This window comes from Chiloscyllium plagiosum, unplaced genomic scaffold (genome assembly GCF_037043375.1).
Source record: "Chiloscyllium plagiosum isolate Xiang-an unplaced genomic scaffold, Cpla_swu_hap1 HiC_scaffold_8, whole genome shotgun sequence".
Classification (NCBI taxonomy): domain Eukaryota; kingdom Metazoa; phylum Chordata; class Chondrichthyes; order Orectolobiformes; family Hemiscylliidae; genus Chiloscyllium; species Chiloscyllium plagiosum.
Genome location: NW_028270146.1, coordinates 76,853,326 through 76,875,315, shown reverse-complemented (window position 1 = coordinate 76,875,315; position 21,990 = coordinate 76,853,326). Strand labels below are relative to the sequence as shown.

The window sequence follows — 21,990 nt, the reverse complement described above, 5'->3', positions numbered from 1 at the left end:
GAGGTTTGTGGACATTTACCATGAAGAAGCCAGAAAATATTCACAATATCAAAAAATGATATTGGAGAGCTGACAACTATAAATCAGGTCAAACAGTTAGTAAATTGAATTGGGTTGAAGCAAATTGATTTAGCCGTATTGTCACATATACTCAAATCAGTACAGTGAAATGTTTACAAGTCACCACTTATGGTCATCTTACAAAGTTGATAGATACAAATTCTTCAGTACAAGTTCTTAGGAAAAATAATTAGAAAAATAAAGAAATAAATAGTCCAGAATTATAGATCGCAGGAATCAATTAGAAAGTAGAGAAATAGGAAGGTCAGAACAACAGTCCTTCCAACCCAGTCCACACTGGCCTTAGCCTCCAGTTCATACCGGGCTTAGCTTCCAGGCTACACTGGCCTTAGCCTCCAGTCCACACCGGCGTAGCCTCCAGTCCACACCGGGCTTAGCTTCCAGTCCACACCGGGCTTAGCCTCCAGTCTACACTGGCCTTAGCCTCCAGTCCACACCGGCCTTAGCCTCCAGTCCACACCGGCCTTAGCCTCCAGACCACACCGGGCTTAGTTTCCAGTCCACACCGGGCTTAGCCTCCAGTCTACACTGGCCTTAGCCTCCAGTCCACACCAACCTTAGCCTCCAGTCCACACCTGGCGTAGCCTCCAGTCCACACCTGGCGTAGCCTACAATCTACAACGGCTTTAGCCTCCAGTGTACACCAGCCTTAGCCTCCAGTCCACAACGGGCTTAGCCTCCAGTGTACACTGGCCTTAGCCTCCAGTCCACACCGGCCTTAGCCTCCAGTCCACACCGGGCTTAGCTTCCAATCTACACTGGCCTTAGCCGCCAGTCCACACTGGCGTAGCCTCCAGTCCACACCGGGCATGGCTTCCAGTCTACACTGGCCCTAGCCTCAAGTCTACACTGGCCTTAGCTTCCAGTCTACACTGGCCTTAGCTTCCAGTCTACACTGGCCTTAGCCTCCAGTCTACACTGGCCTTAGCCTCCAGTCTACACTGGCCTTAGCTTCCAGAGTACACCGGCCTTAGCCTCGAGTCCACACCGGCCTTAGTCTCCAGTCCACACCGGCCTTAGCCTCCAGTCCACACCGGCCTTAGCCTCCAGTCCACACTGGGCTTAGCCTCCAGTCCACACTGGGCTTAGCCTCCAGTTTATACCGGGCTTAGCTTCCAGTCTACACTGGCCTTACCCTCCAGTCCACACCGGCCTTAGCTTCCAATCTACACCGGCCTTAGCTTCCAATCTACACTGGCCTTAGCCGTCAGTCCATACCAGCGTAGCCTCCAGTCCACACCGGACTTAGCTTCCAATCTACACCGGCCTTAGCTTCCAATCTACACTGGCCTTAGCCGTCAGTCCATACCAGCGTAGCCTCCAGTCCACACCGGGCTTAGCTTCCCGTCTACACTGGCCTTAGCCTCCAGTCTACACTGGTCTTAGCCTCCAGTCCACACCCGCCTTAGCCTCCAGTCCACACCGGCCTTAGCCTCCAGTCCACACCGGCCTTAGCCTCCAGTCCACACCGGCCTTAGCCGCCAGTCCACACCGGCGTAGCCTTCAGTCTACACCGGCCTTAGCCTCAAGTCTACACTGTCCTTAGCCTCCAGTCCACACCGGGCTTAGTCTCCAGTCCACACTGGGCTCAGCCTCCAGTCCACACCGGCGTAAGCCTCCAGTCTACACTGGCCTTAGCCTCTAGTCCACACCGGCCTTAGCCTCCAGTCCCACACTGGCCTTAGCCTCCAGTCTACACCGGCCTTAGCCTCCAGTCCACACAGGCCATAGCCTCCAGTCCACACCGGCCGTAGCCTCCAGTCTACACCGGCCTTAGCCTCCAGTCCACACCGGGCTTAGCCTCCAGTCTACACTGGCCTTAGCCTCCAGTCCACACGGGCCTTAGCCTCCAGTCCACACCGGTGTAGCCTCCAGTTCATACCGGGCTTAGCTTCCAGTCTACACTGGCCTTAGCCTCCAGTCCACACTGGCCTTAGCCTCCAGTCTACACCGGCCTTAGCCTCCAGTCTACACCAGGCATAGCTTCCAAACGACACTGGCCGTAGCCGTCAGTTCACACCGGTGTAGCCTCCAGTCCACACCGAACTTAGCTTCCCATCAACACTGGCCCTCGCCTCCAGTCCACACCGGGCTTAGCTTCCAGTCTACACTGGTCTTAGCCTCCAGTCTACACTGGCCTTAACCTCCAGTCTACACTGGCCTTAGCCTCCAGTCCACACCGGCCTTAGCCTCCAGTCCACACCGGCCTTAGCCGCCAGTCCACACCGGCGTAGCCTTCAGTCTACACCGGCCTTAGCCTCAAGTCTACACTGGCCTTAGCTTCCAGTCCACACCGGGCTTAGTCTCCAGTCCACACTGGGCTCAGCCTCCAGTCCACACTGGCCTTACCCTCCAGTCTACACCGGCCTTAGTCTCCAGTCCACACCTAGTGTAGCCTCCAGTCTACACCGGCCTTAGCTTCCAGTGTCCACCGGCCTTAGCCTCCAGTCCACAACGGGCTTAGCCTCCAGTCCACACTGGCCTTAGCCTCCAGGCCACACCGGTGTAGCCTCCAGTTCATACCGGCTTAGCTTCCAGTCTATACTAGCCTTAGCCTCCAGTCCACACCGGGCTTAGCCTCCAGTCTACACTGGCCTTAGCCTCCAGTCCACACCGGCGTTAGCTTCCCGTCCACACCGGGCTTAGCCTCCAGTCCACACCGGCCTTAGCTTCCAGTCTACACTGGCCTTAGCCTCCAGTCCACACCGGCCTTAGCCTCCAGTCTACACTGGCCTTAGCCTCCAGTCCACACCGGCCTTAGCCTCCAGTCTACACTGGCCTTAGCCTCCAGTCCACACCGGCCTTAGCCTCCAGTCCACACCGGGCTTATCCTCCAGTCCACACCGGCCTTAGCCTCCAGTCCACACCGGCCTTAGCCTCCAGTCCACACCGGCCTTAGCCTCCAGTCTACACTGGCCTTAGCCTCCAGTCCACACCGGCCTTAGCCTCCAGTCCACACCTGGCGGAGCCTCCAGTCTACACTGGCCTTAGCCTCCAGTCCACACCGGCCTTAGCCTCCAGTCCACACCTGGCGGAGCCTCCAGTCCACACCTCACGTAGCCTACAATCTACAACGGCCTTAGCCTCCAGTGTACACCAGCCTTAGCCTCCAGTCTACACTGGCCTTAGCCTCCAGTCCACACCGGCCTTTGCCTCCAGTCCACACCGGGCTTAGCCTCCAGTCCACACCGGCCTTAGCCTCCAGTCTACACTGGCCTTAGCCTCCAGTCCACACCGGGCTTAGCCTCCAGTCCACACCGGCCTTAGCCTCCAGTCTACACTGGCCTTAGCCTCCAGTCCACACCGGCCTTAGCCTCCAGTCTACACTGGCCTTAGCCTCCAGTCCACACCGGCCTTAGCCTCCAGTCCACACCTGGCGGAGCCTCCAGTCCACACCTGGCGTAGCCTCCAATCTACAACGGCCTTAGCCTCCAGTGTACACCAGCCTTAGCCTCCAGTCCACAACGGGCTTAGCCTCCAGTGTACACTGGCCTTAGCCTCCAGTCCACACCGGCCTTAGCCTCCAGTCTACACCAGGCTTAGCTTCCAATCTACACTGGCCTTAGCCGTCAGTTCACACCGGTGTAGCCTCCAGTCCACACCGGACTTAGCTTCCCATCTACACTGGCCCTAGCCTCCAGTCCACACCGGGCTTAGCTTCCAGTCTACACTGGCCTTAGCCTCCAGTCTACACTGGTCTTAGCCTCCAGTCCACACTGGCCTTAGCCTCCAGTCCACACCCGCCTTAGCCTCCAGTCCACACCGGCCTTAGCCTCCAGTCCACACCGGCCTTAGCTGCCAGTCCACACCGGCGTGGCCTTCAGTCTACACCGGCCTTAGCCTCAAGTCTACACCGGCCTTAGCTTCCAGTCCACACCGGGCTTAGTCTCCAGTCCACACTGGGCTCAGCCTCCAGTCCACACCGGCCTTAGCCTCCAGTCTACACTGGCCTTAGCCTCCAGTCCACACCAGCCTTAGCCTCCAGTCCACACCGGGCTTAGCCTCCAGTCCACACCGGCGTTAGCCTCCAGTCCACACTGGCCTTAGCCTCTAGTCCACACCGGCCTTAGCCTCCAGTCCCACACTGGCCTTAGCCTCCAGTCTACACCGGCCTTAGCCTCCAGTCTACACCGGCCTTAGCCTCCAGTCCACACTGGCCTTAGCCTCCAGTCCACACTGGCCTTAGCCTCCAGTCCACACCGGCCGTAGCCTCCAGTCTACACCGGCCTTAGCCTCCAGTCCACACCGGGCTTAGCCTCCAGTCTACACTGGCCTTAGCCTCCAGTCCACACGGGCCTTAGCCTCCAGTCCACACCGGTGTAGCCTCCAGTTCATACCGGGCTTAGCTTCCAGTCTACACTGGCCTTAGCCTCCAGTCCACACTGGCCTTAGCCTCCAGTCTACACCGGCCTTCGCCTCCAGTCTACACCAGGCATAGCTTCCAAACTACACTGGCCTTAGCCGTCAGTTCACACCGGTGTAGCCTCCAGTCCACACCGGACTTAGCTTCCCATCTACACTGGCCCTCGCCTCCAGTCCACACCGGGCTTAGCTTCCAGTCTACACTGGTCTTAGCCTCCAGTCCACACCGGCCTTAGCCTCCAGTCCACACCGGCCTTAGCCGCCAGTCCACACCGGCGTAGCCTTCAGTCTACACCGGCCTTAGCCTCAAGTCTACACTGGCCTTAGCTTCCAGTCCACACCGGGCTTAGTCTCCAGTCCACACTGGGCTCAGCCTCCAGTCCACACTGGCCTTACCCTCCAGTCTACACCGGCCTTAGTCTCCAGTCCACACCTGGTGTAGCCTCCAGTCTACACCGGCCTTAGCCTCCAGTGTCCACCGGCCTTAGCCTCCAGTCCACAACGGGCTTAGCCTCCAGTCCACACTGGCCTTAGCCTCCAGGCCACACCGGTGTAGCCTCCAGTTCATACCGGCTTAGCTTCCAGTCTACACTGGCCTTAGCCTCCAGTCCACACCGGGCTTAGCCTCCAGTCTACACTGGCCTTAGCCTCCAGTCCACACCGGCGTTAGCTTCCAGTCCACACTAGGCTCAGCCTCCAGTCCACACCGGGCTTAGCCTCCAGTCCACACCGGGCTTAGCCTCCAGTCCACACCGGCCTTAGCCTCCAGTCTACACTGGCCTTAGCCTCCAGTCTACACCGGCCTTAGCCTCCAGTCTACACCGGCCTTAGCCTCCAGTCCACACCGGGCTTAGCCTCCAGTCCACACCGGACTTAGCCTCCAGTCTACACCGGCCTTAGCCTCCAGTCTACACCGGCCTTAGCCTCCAGTCCACACGGGCCTTAGCCTCCAGTCTACACTGGCCTTAGCCTCCAGTCCACACCGGCATTAGCCTCCAGTCTACACTGGCCTTAGCCTCCAGTCCACACTGGCCTTAGCCTCCAGTCTACACTGGCCTTAGCCTCCAGTCTACACTGGCCTTAGCCTCCAGTCTACACTGGCCTTAGCCTCCAGTCTACACTGGCCTTAGCCTCCAGTCCACACCGGGCTTAGCCTCCAGTCCACACCGGGCTTAGCCTCCAGAGTACGCTGACCTTAGCCTCCAGTCCACACCGGTGTAGCCTCCAGTTCATACCGGGCTTAGCTTCCAGTCTACACTGGCCTTAGCCTCCAGTCCACACTGGCCTTAGCCTCCAGTCTACACCAGCCTTAGCCTCCAGTCTACACCAGGCATAGCTTCCAAACTACACTGGCCTTAGCCGTCAGTTCACACCGGTGTAGCCTCCAGTCCACACCGGACTTAGCTTCCCATCTACACTGGCCCTCGCCTCCAGTCCACACCGGGCTTAGCTTCCAGTCTACACTGGTCTTAGCCTCCAGTCTACACTGGCCTTAGCCTCCAGTCTACACTGGCCTTAGCCTCCAGTCCACACCGGCCTTAGCCTCCAGTCCACACCGGCCTTAGCCTCCAGTCCACACCGGCCTTAGCCTCCAGTCCACACCGGCGTAGCCTCAAGTCTACACCGGCCTTAGCCTCAAGTCTACACTGGCCTTAGCTTCCAGTCCACACCGGGCTTAGTCTCCAGTCCACACTGGGCTCAGCCTCCAGTCCACACTGGCCTTACCCTCCAGTCTACACCGGCCTTAGTCTCCAGTCCACACCTGGTGTAGCCTCCAGTCTACACCGGCCTTAGCCTCCAGTCCACAACGGGCTTAGCCTCCAGTCCACACTGGCCTTAGCCTCCAGGCCACACCGGTGTAGCCTCCAGTTCATACCGGCTTAGCTTCCAGTCTACACTGGCCTTAGCCTCCAGTCCACACCGGGCTTAGCCTCCAGTCCACACTGGCCTTAGCCTCCAGTCCACACCTGGCGTAGCCTCCAGTCCACACCCGGCGTAGCCTACAGTCTACAACGGCCTTAGCCTCCAGTGTACACCAGCCTTAGCCTCCAGTCCACAACGGGCTTAGCCTCCAGTGTACACTGGCCTTAGCCTCCAGTCCACACCGGCCTTAGCCTCCAGTCTACACCAGGCTTAGCTTCCAATCTACACTGGCCTTAGCCGTCAGTTCACACCGGTGTAGCCTCCAGTCCACACCGGACTTAGCTTCCCATCTACACTGGCCCTAGCCTCCAGTCCACACCGGGCTTAGCTTCCAGTCTACACTGGCCTTAGCCTCCAGTCTACACTGGTCTTAGCCTCCAGTCCACACTGGCCTTAGCCTCCAGTCCACACCCGCCTTAGCCTCCAGTCCACACCGGCCTTAGCCTCCAGTCCACACCGGCCTTAGCTGCCAGTCCACACCGGCGTGGCCTTCAGTCTACACCGGCCTTAGCCTCAAGTCTACACCGGCCTTAGCTTCCAGTCCACACCGGGCTTAGTCTCCAGTCCACACTGGGCTCAGCCTCCAGTCCACACCGGCCTTAGCCTCCAGTCTACACTGGCCTTAGCCTCCAGTCCACACCAGCCTTAGCCTCCAGTCCACACCGGGCTTAGCCTCCAGTCCACACCGGCGTTAGCCTCCAGTCCACACTGGCCTTAGCCTCTAGTCCACACCGGCCTTAGCCTCCAGTCCCACACTGGCCTTAGCCTCCAGTCTACACCGGCCTTAGCCTCCAGTCCACACTGGCCTTAGCCTCCAGTCCACACTGGCCTTAGCCTCCAGTCCACACCGGCCGTAGCCTCCAGTCTACACCGGCCTTAGCCTCCAGTCCACACCGGGCTTAGCCTCCAGTCTACACTGGCCTTAGCCTCCAGTCCACACGGGCCTTAGCCTCCAGTCCACACCGGTGTAGCCTCCAGTTCATACCGGGCTTAGCTTCCAGTCTACACTGGCCTTAGCCTCCAGTCCACACTGGCCTTAGCCTCCAGTCTACACCGGCCTTCGCCTCCAGTCTACACCAGGCATAGCTTCCAAACTACACTGGCCTTAGCCTCCAGTCCACACCGGGCTTAGCCTCCAGTCTACACTGGCCTTAGCCTCCAGTCCACACCGGCGTTAGCTTCCAGTCCACACTAGGCTCAGCCTCCAGTCCACACCGGGCTTAGCCTCCAGTCCACACCGGGCTTAGCCTCCAGTCCACACCGGGCTTAGCCTCCAGTCTACACTGGCCTTAGCCTCCAGTCTACACCGGCCTTAGCCTCCAGTCTACACCGGCATTAGCCTCCAGTCTACACCGGCCTTAGCCTCCAGTCCACACCGGGCTTAGCCTCCAGTCCACACCGGGCTTAGCCTCCAGTCCACACCGGACTTAGCCTCCAGTCTACACCGGCCTTAGCCTCCAGTCTACACCGGCCTTAGCCTCCAGTCCACACGGGCCTTAGCCTCCAGTCTACACTGGCCTTAGCCTCCAGTCCACACCGGCATTAGCCTCCAGTCTACACTGGCCTTAGCCTCCAGTCCACACTGGCCTTAGCCTCCAGTCTACACTGGCCTTAGCCTCCAGTCTACACTGGCCTTAGCCTCCAGTCTACACTGGCCTTAGCCTCCAGTCTACACTGGCCTTAGCCTCCAGTCCACACCGGGCTTAGCCTCCAGTCCACACCGGGCATAGCCTCCAGAGTACGCTGACCTTAGCCTCCAGTCCACACCGGTGTAGCCTCCAGTTCATACCGGGCTTAGCTTCCAGTCTACACTGGCCTTAGCCTCCAGTCCACACTGGCCTTAGCCTCCAGTCTACACCAGCCTTAGCCTCCAGTCTACACCAGGCATAGCTTCCAAACTACACTGGCCTTAGCCGTCAGTTCACACCGGTGTAGCCTCCAGTCCACACCGGACTTAGCTTCCCATCTACACTGGCCCTCGCCTCCAGTCCACACCGGGCTTAGCTTCCAGTCTACACTGGTCTTAGCCTCCAGTCTACACTGGCCTTAGCCTCCAGTCTACACTGGCCTTAGCCTCCAGTCCACACTGGCCTTAGCCTCCAGTCCACACCGGCCTTAGCCTCCAGTCCACACCGGCCTTAGCCACCAGTCCACACCGGCGTAGCCTCAAGTCTACACCGGCCTTAGCCTCAAGTCTACACTGACTTAGCTTCCAGTCCACACCGGGCTTAGCTTCCAGTCTACACTGGTCTTAGCCTCCAGTCCACACCGGCCTTAGCCTCCAGTCCACACCGGCCTTAGCCGCCAGTCCACACCGGCGTAGCCTTCAGTCTACACCGGCCTTAGCCTCAAGTCTACACTGGCCTTAGCTTCCAGTCCACACCGGGCTTAGTCTCCAGTCCACACTGGGCTCAGCCTCCAGTCCACACTGGCCTTACCCTCCAGTCTACACCGGCCTTAGTCTCCAGTCCACACCTGGTGTAGCCTCCAGTCTACACCGGCCTTAGCCTCCAGTGTCCACCGGCCTTAGCCTCCAGTCCACAACGGGCTTAGCCTCCAGTCCACACTGGCCTTAGCCTCCAGGCCACACCGGTGTAGCCTCCAGTTCATACCGGCTTAGCTTCCAGTCTACACTGGCCTTAGCCTCCAGTCCACACCGGGCTTAGCCTCCAGTCTACACTGGCCTTAGCCTCCAGTCCACACCGGCGTTAGCTTCCAGTCCACACTAGGCTCAGCCTCCAGTCCACACCGGGCTTAGCCTCCAGTCCACACCGGGCTTAGCCTCCAGTCCACACCGGCCTTAGCCTCCAGTCTACACTGGCCTTAGCCTCCAGTCTACACCGGCCTTAGCCTCCAGTCTACACCGGCCTTAGCCTCCAGTCTACACCGGCATTAGCCTCCAGTCTACACCGGCCTTAGCCTCCAGTCCACACCGGGCTTAGCCTCCAGTCCACACCGGACTTAGCCTCCAGTCTACACCGGCCTTAGCCTCCAGTCTACACCGGCCTTAGCCTCCAGTCCACACGGGCCTTAGCCTCCAGTCTACACTGGCCTTAGCCTCCAGTCCACACCGGCATTAGCCTCCAGTCTACACTGGCCTTAGCCTCCAGTCCACACTGGCCTTAGCCTCCAGTCTACACTGGCCTTAGCCTCCAGTCTACACTGGCCTTAGCCTCCAGTCTACACTGGCCTTAGCCTCCAGTCTACACTGGCCTTAGCCTCCAGTCCACACCGGGCTTAGCCTCCAGTCCACACCGGGCTTAGCCTCCAGAGTACGCTGACCTTAGCCTCCAGTCCACACCGGTGTAGCCTCCAGTTCATACCGGGCTTAGCTTCCAGTCTACACTGGCCTTAGCCTCCAGTCCACACTGGCCTTAGCCTCCAGTCTACACCAGCCTTAGCCTCCAGTCTACACCAGGCATAGCTTCCAAACTACACTGGCCTTAGCCGTCAGTTCACACCGGTGTAGCCTCCAGTCCACACCGGACTTAGCTTCCCATCTACACTGGCCCTCGCCTCCAGTCCACACCGGGCTTAGCTTCCAGTCTACACTGGTCTTAGCCTCCAGTCTACACTGGCCTTAGCCTCCAGTCTACACTGGCCTTAGCCTCCAGTCCACACTGGCCTTAGCCTCCAGTCCACACCGGCCTTAGCCTCCAGTCCACACCGGCCTTAGCCACCAGTCCACACCGGCGTAGCCTCAAGTCTACACCGGCCTTAGCCTCAAGTCTACACTGGCCTTAGCTTCCAGTCCACACCGGGCTTAGTCTCCAGTCCACACTGGGCTCAGCCTCCAGTCCACACTGGCCTTACCCTCCAGTCTACACCGGCCTTAGTCTCCAGTCCACACCTGGTGTAGCCTCCAGTCTACACCGGCCTTAGCCTCCAGTGTCCACCGGCCTTAGCCTCCAGTCCACAACGGGCTTAGCCTCCAGTCCACACTGGCCTTAGCCTCCAGGCCACACCGGTGTAGCCTCCAGTTCATACCGGCTTAGCTTCCAGTCTACACTGGCCTTAGCCTCCAGTCCACACCGGGCTTAGCCTCCAGTCTACACTGGCCTTAGCCTCCAGTCCACACCGGCGTTAGCTTCCAGTCCACACCGGGCTTAGCCTCCAGTCCACACCGGCCTTAGCCTCCAGTCTACACTGGCCTTAGCCTCCAGTCCCACACTGGCCTTAGCCTCCAGTCTACACTGGCCTTAGCCTCCAGTCCACACCGGGCTTAGCCTCCAGTCCACACCGGGCTTAGCCTCCAGAGTACGCTGACCTTAGCCTCCAGTCTACACTGGCCTTAGCCTCCAGTCCGCACCAGCGTAGCCACCAGTTAATACCGGGCTTAGCTTCCAGTCTATACTGGCCTTAGCCTCCAGTCCACACCGGCCTTAGCCTCCAGTCCACACCGGCCTTAGCTTCCAGTCTACACTCGCCTTAGCCTCCAGTCCACATGGGGCTTAGCCTCCAGTCCACACCGGGCTTAGCCTCCAGTCCACACTGGCCTTAGCCTCCAGTCCACACCGGCCTTAGCCTCCAGTCCACACCGGCCTTAGCCTCCAGTCCACACCCGGCGTAGCCTACAGTCTACAACGGCCTTAGCCTCCAGTGTACACCAGCCTTAGCCTCCAGTCCACAACGGGCTTAGCCTCCAGTGTACACTGGCCTTAGCCTCCAGTCCACACCGGCCTTAGCCTCCAGTCTACACCAGGCTTAGCTTCCAATCTACACTGGCCTTAGCCGTCAGTTCACACCGGTGTAGCCTCCAGTCCACACCGGACTTAGCTTCCCATCTACACTGGCCCTAGCCTCCAGTCCACACCGGGCTTAGCTTCCAGTCTACACTGGCCTTAGCCTCCAGTCTACACTGGTCTTAGCCTCCAGTCCACACTGGCCTTAGCCTCCAGTCCACACCCGCCTTCGCCTCCAGTCCACACCGGCCTTCGCCTCCAGTCCACACCGGCCTTAGCTGCCAGTCCACACCGGCCTTAGCTGCCAGTCCACACCGGCGTGGCCTTCAGTCTACACCGGCCTTAGCCTCAAGTCTACACTGTCCTTAGCTTCCAGTCCACACCGGGCTAAGTCTCCAGTCCACACTGGGCTCAGCCTCCAGTCTACACTGGCCTTAGCCTCCAGTCCACACCAGCCTTAGCCTCCAGTCCACACCGGGCTTAGCCTCCAGTCCACACCGGGCTTAGCCTCCAGTCCACACCGGGCTTAGCCTCCAGTCCACACCGGGCTTAGCCTCCAGTCCACACCGGGCTTAGCCTCCAGTCCACACCGGCCTTAGCCTCCAGTCTACACCGGCCTTAGCCTCCAGTCCACACCGGCCTTAGCCTCCAGTCCACACCGGGCTTAGCCTCCAGTCCACACCGGGCTTAGCCTCCAGTCTACACCGGCCTTAGCCTCCAGTCTACACGGGCCTTAGCCTCCAGTCTACACGGGCCTTAGCCTCCAGTCTACACTGGCCTTAGCCTCCAGTTCACACCGGCATTAGCCTCCAGTCTACACTGGCCTTAGCCTCCAGTCTACACTGGCCTTAACCTCCAGTCTACACTGGCCTTAGCCTCCAGTCCCACACTGGCCCTAGCCTCCAGTCTACACTGGCCTTAGCCTCCAGTCCACACCGGGCTTAGCCTCCAGTCCACACCGGGCTTAGCCTCCAGAGTACGCTGACCTTAGCCTCCAGTCTACACTGGCCTTAGCCTCCAGTCCGCACCAGCGTAGCCACCAGTTAATACCGGGCTTAGCTTCCAGTCTATACTGGCCTTAGCCTCCAGTCCACACCGGCCTTAGCCTCCAGTCCACACCGGCCTTAGCCTCCAGTCTACACTCGCCTTAGCCTCCAGTCCACATGGGGCTTAGCCTCCAGTCCACACCGGGCTTAGCCTCCAGTCCACACTGGCCTTAGCCTCCAGTCCACACCGGCCTTAGCCTCCAGTCTACACTGGCCTTAGCCTCCAGTCTACACTGGCCTTAGCCTCCAGTCTACACTGGCCTTAGCCTCCAGTCCACACCGGGCTTAGCCTCCAGTCCACACCTGGCGTAGCTTCCAGTCTACACCGGCCTTAGCCTCCAGTGTACGCCGGCCTTAGCCTCCAATGTACGCTGGCCTTAGCCTCCAGTCCACACTGGCCTTAGCCTCCAGTCCACACTGGCCTTAGCCTCCAGTCCACACCATCGTAGCCTCCAGTTCATACCAGGCTTAGTTTCCAGTCTATTCTGGCCTTAGCCTCCAGTCTATTCTGGCCTTAGCCTCCAGTCCACACTGGCCTTAGCCTCCAGTCCACACTGGCCTTAGCCTCCAGTCCACACTGGCCTTAGCCTCCAGTCCACACTGGCCTTAGCCTCCAGTCCACACCGGGCTTAGTCTCCAGTCCACACCGGGCTTAGCCTCCAGTGTACGCTGACCTTAGCCTCCAGTCCACACTGGCCTTAGCCTCCAGTCCACACCAGCGTAGCCTCCAGTTAATACCAGGCTTAGCTTCCAGTCTATACTGGCCTTAGCCTCCAGTCCACACCGGCCTTAGCCTCCAATCCACACCAGGCTTAGCCTTAAATCCACACCAGGCTTAGCCTCCAATCCACACCAGGCTTAGCCTCCAATCCACACCAGGCTTTGAATCCAGAACATGCAAGGAATATCTGCCAGCCTGACCTCATCTGGCCTACATCTGAGTTCAGATCCACAACAAAATGCTCCTGGAAATGTTGAGCAAACCACTCAACTCTATCTCACTGCTACAAATGCTGAGTTCAAATTGCAGCAGCTGTCTCAGTGAGATTTGAAACCAGGGCCACTGTACCACTTACATGGGTTCTTGGATTGCAATCCCAAGACAATGCAACAACTCCTGTGTGGAAATTGTCTGTCAGGTTTCCTACAGTACAAACCTGGTTATACCTGGTTCACTGGCTATTGGAGCAGGGAGGTATAGTGAGGTTTGAGGATTTGCAATGAACAAAAAGAATGATTGCTGAAGGACAAAGGAAATGGTGTAATGATAGCAGCAACAAAGGCAAACTATTAAACAGATGAGAACACTTCAATGGTAGCTTGATTCTGGATCTTTCTTGTAGCTATTGTTAAGACTTTCTCCAAGTGTTAGCCCTACTGATAATGCACTCCATATTCTTCGGCTTTCCTAGCAGTGAGACCACTTCATTGCCACCAATTGCAGGTAATGTTCACAATAAATGACAGTCATCCCTTGTTTTGCTGGAATAAATGGTGCTATGGGAGCACGTATCTCAGGTTTTGCCACTTAATAGCATTTATTCCACTGAACTGTTGGTAGCATCAGTGCACACACTGCAGAATGCATTGCTAACAACAGCAAAGTCATTAGTGGCTAAACTCAGCAGCTACAGGATATCCCCATCTCCCCCCACCCAAACAATCCTTCCTAACCTTTCAGTTTACAGGACTCCAGAAATAAAAACATTTAAATTTGTGATCAAAGCATTTGATACTGCAGAATTATTTAACTTAGTAAATTCAAAAGCTTAATGATAATACTTATTTACTAGGAAGTGTTCACTTGTTGTCCAATGGTGGAAACAGTATAAAATGTTATTGTATCCAGTACCAAACCAAAATGAATAATAGACTAATATACTAAATGGATTCCAGTAATTCTAACAATATGTTTTAAAGAATTAGTGAAGTTCTTTTTTATGAGTTTTTGTGCTTTGTATGGCGTCAGTACTTACATTGTCATACAATGCTTGAAGTGTTTCCAAATCCACCACAGTGTTGTCCAGATATAAAATAGCTGAAATGACAATGCACACGACACATTAACTTGTAAAGATCAATGTTATGTTAGATAACACTTAATTCAAATCTTCTTTATTGTTCACATAAACACACAAATACATATAAATATATCAATGGCTTTAAACCACATGACTTGCTTTACAGAAATAAGTGGGATATTAAAGACCTGTAATTGGTGCATCCCATCTACAATGATTGCTCAAATATGCAGTGTCTCAACTGCAGATAAACTTATTCAGCTAGTATTACAAGATCAAAATGATTCAAGTGAGACTCTCTCTGGCTCTGAATGTTATTACATGTAACACTGTTGCAAGAAAGTCTGAGGAATTGCATCCACAAATGTTTAATTGCATTGTCAGGCTGTTCACCATCTAATGTGTTACAAATCCTTATTAGCAATCTAAACATACATTGTCTGCTCAGATTTTCCACTTTATTGAAAGTTTAAGATAAATAGAAAGGAAGCAGACACATGCTGTGAAGAACTGGTAATTTTATTGGATTCTTGTAACTAGAAAAAACTGTTGCTCAGCCAAGTCTGGCTTTTGAAATCTATTTTGAGGTAATTTAAGGCAAACATTTTCCTGTGCCACTATGGTGTCCGCTCACAAAAACAAGAATTTATATACAGAAAGATCATTAGTGTAGCATTGTGCCCATTTGGTTATAATAACCGTCACTGACGACAAAAAACAGATCAGCATCGTGCACTTAACAAACTAGCAGGCACACGCATTAAAACAGTTTCTTACTAAATTCATGTACTGTGACACATAAAACGAATAGAGTATTTGGAATCCACATGTTCTTGGTTTGGTTGTATTAATTTACTGATTGTGTGAACTTATGCTATCCTGAGCCTGAAGACAAACCTAATTATTTTCAAAAGACGTTTAGCCTAGCCCATCCATAAAGGCTCATATGTCATTCTGCTGTATTCAAAGTAGATTCTGTTGGAAGCATTTTCTTTCAGATATTTTCCACAGGTAGCCGCAGCAAAGCAACACTTCTTTTGTTTGTTATTTCTTTTGACATTCAGCAAGGAAAATCTGCTTTTCTCCCCTTTGCCAAGTCTTTCTTTATTGATTTAGTGACTTAGAAAAATCATTCAACTACACAAAAGTCACTTGCCTCAGACTTTCTGGGACCATTCAAATGCAATCTATTTTTTTCTAGCTGGAAAGCTTTCTGAGGGATTATGCTTCATGTGGCAACAGAGGAGAACAAAATTATATTTTCATTCGTAAAGTTCAGAGGAGACTGTCACCAAGGCAGCTAGCAAGAGGAATATGAGCATAGTGATAAAATCCCTTTTGGCTTAATTCCATGACCTGTTGTGCCAACCTTTATAGGACATGTCAGCCATCCAAACAGTAATCCCTGGAGGATGTCCCTGGTCTGACTGACTTTCCATTAGCCCACAGTAACTGTGTAATTTGTGATGCACAATTATGATAGGATTGACATACAGTTGAGAGACTAGCAGAACCCTATGCCCCACAAAGTCATGAGCAAATGGTTCTGGCACCAGATCTGGCCTAGGTTCATCAGACTAAATCCCTTGATCTTCAAGGCAATTTCAAAAGAACACATGTTATAAGTTACTCAGAACAAAGAAAATATTTTTAAGCTCGTAGATTTGCTCAGTGTTGGGTCAGCAAATCTGGTCTAACAGGGTGTAGTGAAAGTTAATGCTAAGAAACCTTAAACCATAACCCATTATTCAAATTGAACCCAAAGTACAATCACTAAAATTGATGCCAACACAATGGACATGCCTTGTGGTACAAACAGGTTCCTTTGTTTGCTAGCTGGCAACACAGACCTAAAGTTAAAGCAGCCACTTTGTATTTACTTCTGTCGAGTTAGTGGTGGGCAGGAAGCAAAAGTGTTGAAATATCTGAATGTTCTTTAAATGTAACAGCATAATATCATGATGCATTGTGGTCATCTCAGACTCCCTGCCTTTTGATGTATAATGTTTTTTAACATTTTCTGTCCTTTAAGCTCTCCGAGTAACTGAGTAAAAAAAAAAGGTGGCTGATTCAATTATTCATAGTGCAAGCAAATGCTGCAAGACCGAAGTCAAATACATTGAATGTTAAATGTGACTCCATTTTCCTATTAACTTGCTGTTTTCCAATAGAAAGGTACAAATGCAAGAAGTCAAGAAAACTATTGTGTTGTAGTTTTGTTGCGAAGCAAATAACAATGATCAGTATCCATATAAGTTATTTCTAGATTTATATAATACAATGCAGATTGTAGGTATTCAAAACTTTTTCCTTAGTAGTGTTGAAATCAAAGGTACAACTGTTAAAATGACAAGACACATGTTGGAACACATAAAACGTGCAATGCAATATTTTCTGCCAGACTAAGAGAACGGACTACTATACATGATGCTTATCTTGAATTCAAGAATTGGATATTGCTTTAGTGGTAGATATAGAAAATTAGAAGCCAGGAATGAAAATTCAATGGTTGGATTTTAAGCCTTCAGACTGCTCATAAATAAGATAATAACATATGACCAGATGTAGTGCCCAAACACTGCCAGAGCAATTAGTTATATAGATCAAATGCTGTTAATACTGAGCAATACATGGAAACCCATTAGATATTAAACAAAAAAACCTAGAAACTGTATTTAGGTAAGCCCCTTGCTCAGCAGGGGATTAAAGGACCTTAAATAGAAAGCTCACTGGATCTGTGGAGTGTTAAATGTCATAAAGAGATAGCAATGCTAAATTGCTAGGCACTGCTATGAACAGATGCTATCATTAGACATTATAGATTCCTGCTGCCAGGTAATTTGGCAGGGAATTTGGACAGTTAGCACAGGAAAATACAAAGGCCACCAGGACTTTCTCTGGCATTTCATTCACATGGTGTAGATGCTGCCTGTGTCTCTTACCAACCAATGGAAGCATCCAGAGAACAATGACTGAAGCAACATGCTGGCCAGCAGAAACGTCAGTAGGATTATCTCAATTAGAAAACCTAGGAACAAAAACTACTGAACTATCTTTCCAGCTTTTTCTGTGTGTCTGTGTGTGTGTGTGAGTGAGTGAGTGAGTGAGTGAGTGAGTGAGTGAGTGAGTGAGTGAGTGAGTGTGTGAGAGAGAGAGAGAGAGAGAGAGAGAGAGAGAGAGAGAGAGAGAGAGAGAGAGAGAGTGTGTGTGTGAGAGAGAGAGTGTGAGTGAGTGAAGGGGAGTTTATAATGGGATTATAGTTTTCATTAGTAGTTATTATATGTTGATGGTTCAATACAGAAACGAAAATGTGTTGCAGGAAAAGCGCAACAGGTCAGGCAGCATCCAAGGAGCAGGAGAACTCTTCTTCGGGCTCATGCCCGAAACATTGATTCTCCTGCTCCAGGGATGCTGCCTGACCTGCTGCGCTTTTCCAGCAACACATTTTCAACTCTGATCTCCAGCATCTGCAGTCCTCACTTTCTCCTGGTTCAATACAGAAACACAGTCCATGGCTTCCATCAATCTGGGTTTGGTGACAACTCTGGGAAGGGACTCACTTTCTAGTGTACTACCTCAGTGAACCATAACACTGATCAGCTGCCTTTCTAGTAGGCGTCTAGTTTCCTGATGGGAAAGTGGGGTGACTTGCATGATGGCTTTGGGGCTTTCTCAATCTTGAGACAATTGGAGCTATTGGCGGAGGAGTCAGGTGCTACCCTCCACAGGCAACCCTGTCCCCCTGCCCTTGCCTTCAACCTACATTCCCCCAAAAAGTGACAAGAGTGATTGTAATGAGATCATACAGGTAGACCTCAGAATATGAGTTCCCTGATTGGAGTTGTTAACCTGGTCCAATTAGGGAGCCCTGGCTGACAGATATAAACAGGAATGTCAAATATTCTGTTCACTCTGAGAGCTGACTCTGAGGGAACTGGATCAGCGTCAAGGACTCTTCATATGTAAATAAAGGGTGACTTGGTGATGGGATATCGACCACTGTGGAGTTATTTCAGTGACAAGTAAAAAAAATTACTTATTCTCTGGATTCTACAAAGATCAGGCCTCAACTGCAGTTCTTGGGGCCCAGAAGCTGCTGGCTACTGAAGACCCGGACACCTGTGATTTGCTCAGCAACATAAGCTATGTTCACCTGTCAAATCTTCAACAGCTGACTGGCATTCAGTAGGCATCATTCCTTCAATGCTCATGTTTCCAACAGCATTAGGCTTGCAATCACCCTAGATATGATTTTAGCTCTTTCACTGACTGCTTAGATTTAAAACAATAATGTTCACCCCTCAAGCTCAACCAACAGGTTCTCCAATCTAATACCCTCAGGATGGACCACCAGCTATACATATCCTAATCAATACTCCATAGCCTCTATAAACAGCCCACCCTCTGGTTTCTGCTTCTCAACTTATAGTCTTGTAAAATCCCTTCTATCTTCATGCAGCAGGTAGCGTCCACAATGGAGAGGCATTTTGCGTCAACACCATCAGTTGTCACTGGCCAGGAATCTATTGGTCCACGATCTCCACTTAAATCTGAGAAGTGCATTTAGTTGCTCTCAATAGGATGCCACTGTCTCTGTGCTGCCTTCATTCAACACAAACTAACGTCACATAACATTATGTTGCTGGGACCTTTCATTTATAAACTATCAAATAGGCTTGTACTTTTTGCTCAAGCACCCAAAGCATACCTTGTTGAATGTCTTTCATTTCTAGATGTAGACTTGATATGAAGATTCCCACAGCCTGAGAACGTTTGCCATCCAGCAACTTTACAATCTGCAATTGAAATGCAAACTTTGAATAAAAGTATTTGATACTGAAGAACATTAATATAAAATTATTCTTGGCATGCATGCAATGTTGTAAAACTGTACTAGTTGCTTATTGCTAGTTATGGTGAAGGTATTAACAGTCACCTCCAGAGTGAGACATTAGCATAATATTTAGGCCACACCATGTAGCAGTGATATGTTTCTTTCTGGTGCTTTCCAAACTTTTTCTGGTGCTTTCCAAAAAAAATTTAATTCTGTCTGATAGCAAAACACCAATAAGAATGAAATTCACATAAGCGTGATGTGCATTAAAAAGCACTGAAAGGGTTTTGGAATTGGTTGAATTAATTAGTTGATCTCAGGCAGAGCAACAATGACAACATGATTAACGGTCTCAATGTTTTAAAATAAGGACAATGAGCCCATGTTCTCAGGGAACTCAGTCAAATCTCTTCCCATTCAAATACCATACTGCTTTTTGATTTTTCCGGCCAAAGTGGCCAAGTTCACACTTTTGGTTTGTATGTGGAATGAACTACCAGAGGAAGTGGTAGATGCAGGTACAGTTACAATAATTAAAAGACATTCAGATGTGATGAGGAAGAGTCTATTACAATATGTTCCATGTGCCTTTACAAGGAAGGTCTGGAGAGAGAAGCAATAGTTTTTCTCAAAAATTATCCAAAGCAGCTCTGCGACACAGAATTCTCTGTTCTATGGGTTGTTCACAGGGATATATACTTGGAAAAACATCAACTGTGCTGGAAGACAATCAATGCAGTGAAAGAAGTTCCTTTATCTAACCTAAACTTGGTGTTTTTAGTGCAAGAGTTATCCTTCTCGAAATGCTGCAGATTGTTACATTCCAAAGTCCTGAACCACGGGCTAAAAAGCATGAGGCAGCCTTCACAGAGGTGCAGTGGGACAATGGGACAAGGTTACTGTTTAAAGGCTTTACAGACATAGCAGATTAAAAGGCTCAAATCTGTAGAACGCCTTGAACTGTTTATCTGACAATGAATGTAATATCAAGAGTATTGTGCTCTGCACCTCAGAGTGGAAATGGTGCAAAGAGAACTATATATTTCTGTTGCACATTTATTGTCAATTTCAATTTGAAATGTTTTGCCTTCAGGCTTTATGCCTGACCCACAATCTATTTATATGTAACTACAACAATCATATTAAGACAAGTAATAGTGAAAAAGGTTGGATATAGACATGTTTTGTGCAGCTTCTGTGTAATTTTCAAGTTGAAATGCCCTCTCTTCACTAAGTTGCTCATCTGTTGCACAGAATGTCTTGCTGAGACCATCAAGAAGGATGCGGGCAGAAGATGGGTGACAATCCGGATAGTCATCTGCTGCTGGTTCAGATGGATGAGTGTCAGTAAGGTATTTTACAAATGAATATAGTATATCTTTGAGGGAAAAATGTACATGTCTGAACAACTATAACTATAATGTACAACCCTGAACAACAGGGTTTGTGTTGGCCCTGTTATTTAATGGCCCACATATTCTGGGCAAACAACAGGCACTTGTGTAAGGTGCTTGTCGTGCCCGGCAGCAATGGATGCATATTTCAGCAACAGTTTTACAGTGTTAATACTCTATGAATAGACAAACCAATCTATATATGATAGTTATATGTCAATTCAAATAAGTGCTTGTAATTATTCTTACGTCATTTTATGGCATGGCTGTGTGTGCAATATATGGAGATGATATTAACAGATAGATACTTATTTTAGATTATCTGTCACGTCAGAAAATCTACAACAAATTTCATTTCCTTAGCTTATTAAAATATAATCCAAGTCATTAAATACAATTAATGTACTGATGCAAAGCCAAACATGCCAAGATATTATAGTAGGACTAAACACTGATCAAAAGATTGCTTCTAAAGAAAGGGAATAAAAAAAATAAGTTCAGCATGTAGAGAAGTTTTATTATGGCATTAAATGGGTAGAACTTAGGCAGTTAAAGACCCCAACACCAATGGTGAAGCAAAAGTGAGAAGCACAGTGTGATTGTAAAGGTTGGGTGTATGGAATAACGTACCAAACTCGAAGGCAGGTGAAGGGTTGGTTGAAGTCATTGTCACAAGGCAGGTTAGGGTGTCAAATTTTTGCAAATTCTAATAGGAGCTAAAAGTCTAAGTAGGCCAGTGAGAATAGGAGTTAAGGGAACATAGGATAAAATATGGTAAAGAATATCCGCAGAAGAGCTTTGTACAAGCGAGAGCCTGGGAGGTCGATAAGGAGGAACTTGAAATAGTCATGTCTAGAAGTGACAAAGGCACTTAGGAGAGTTTCAGGGAAACGAAAGCTGAAGTTGCAGAGAGTCAGAATTAATGAGTGATGCACATGGAGCTGTAAAACAAATGAATGACATAGAAAGAGCAAAGTGTGGTCAACGATGTCAAATGTTGAGAAGAAGTCTAGGTGAATAAGGGGGAATGAAATATTATAGCAACTGGAGACTGTGTCCATGACTTTGATTGGATTTTTTGTTAGGTAGAAGCAGAACTTGGAATGCAGGCTTGCAAATGACTTGCAGATAATGTGGAGGTATTATACAGATTATATATAGAATGATGGCTTAAGAGAGAAAATGGATGCTGGCAGTAAGTGACCACATTAAAATGGTCAAGGAGGGACTTTTGGAGAAATTGATAATAGCTAATATTTGTTCCGAAATGATGAGAGACAGTGCCCACGGACAGATAACTATTTCTAACATCTATAGCATGGGCCAAACAAGCGAGTTGAGCTTTTAGGTAGAGAATAGGAATAGACTGAGGAAGTTAGAAACAGGTCTGATGGAGAGCACATGGATCAGAAAGGTAAGGAATTTCAGAGTTGGGAAGTCAAAAATCCTACAGTTAGAGGACTTGAGGTCAGGGGCAGAAAAGAAAGGGACACTTTATTACAAAAGCAAAACAGTTCTTCACATTTGTTGCTGGAGATGATAGGTGATAGGATGGATGGGGAGAGATGAGGAAGGAGGTTTGAAGGAGGCAATAGACTATTAGAAAAGAAGCCAGGAGTTCTCCAAGTTGATCGTGCAATAGTGGGA

The 21,990-nt window shown here is 50.9% G+C and overlaps 1 protein-coding gene across 1 annotated transcript in view; it reads right to left on the bottom strand.

Moving 5' to 3' along the window:
- LOC122553728 (formin) overlaps positions 1-21,990 on the bottom strand; it is a 341,853-nt gene that overhangs the window by 171,169 nt on the left and 148,694 nt on the right. Inside the window, exons 6-7 of the mRNA XM_043697991.2 lie at positions 18,824-18,911; positions 14,071-14,132 (exon numbers count right to left, since the gene is read on the bottom strand). Of these exons, the coding sequence (XP_043553926.2) occupies positions 14,071-14,132; positions 18,824-18,911 (150 nt within the window). The remainder of the gene's footprint in view (positions 1-14,070; positions 14,133-18,823; positions 18,912-21,990) is intronic.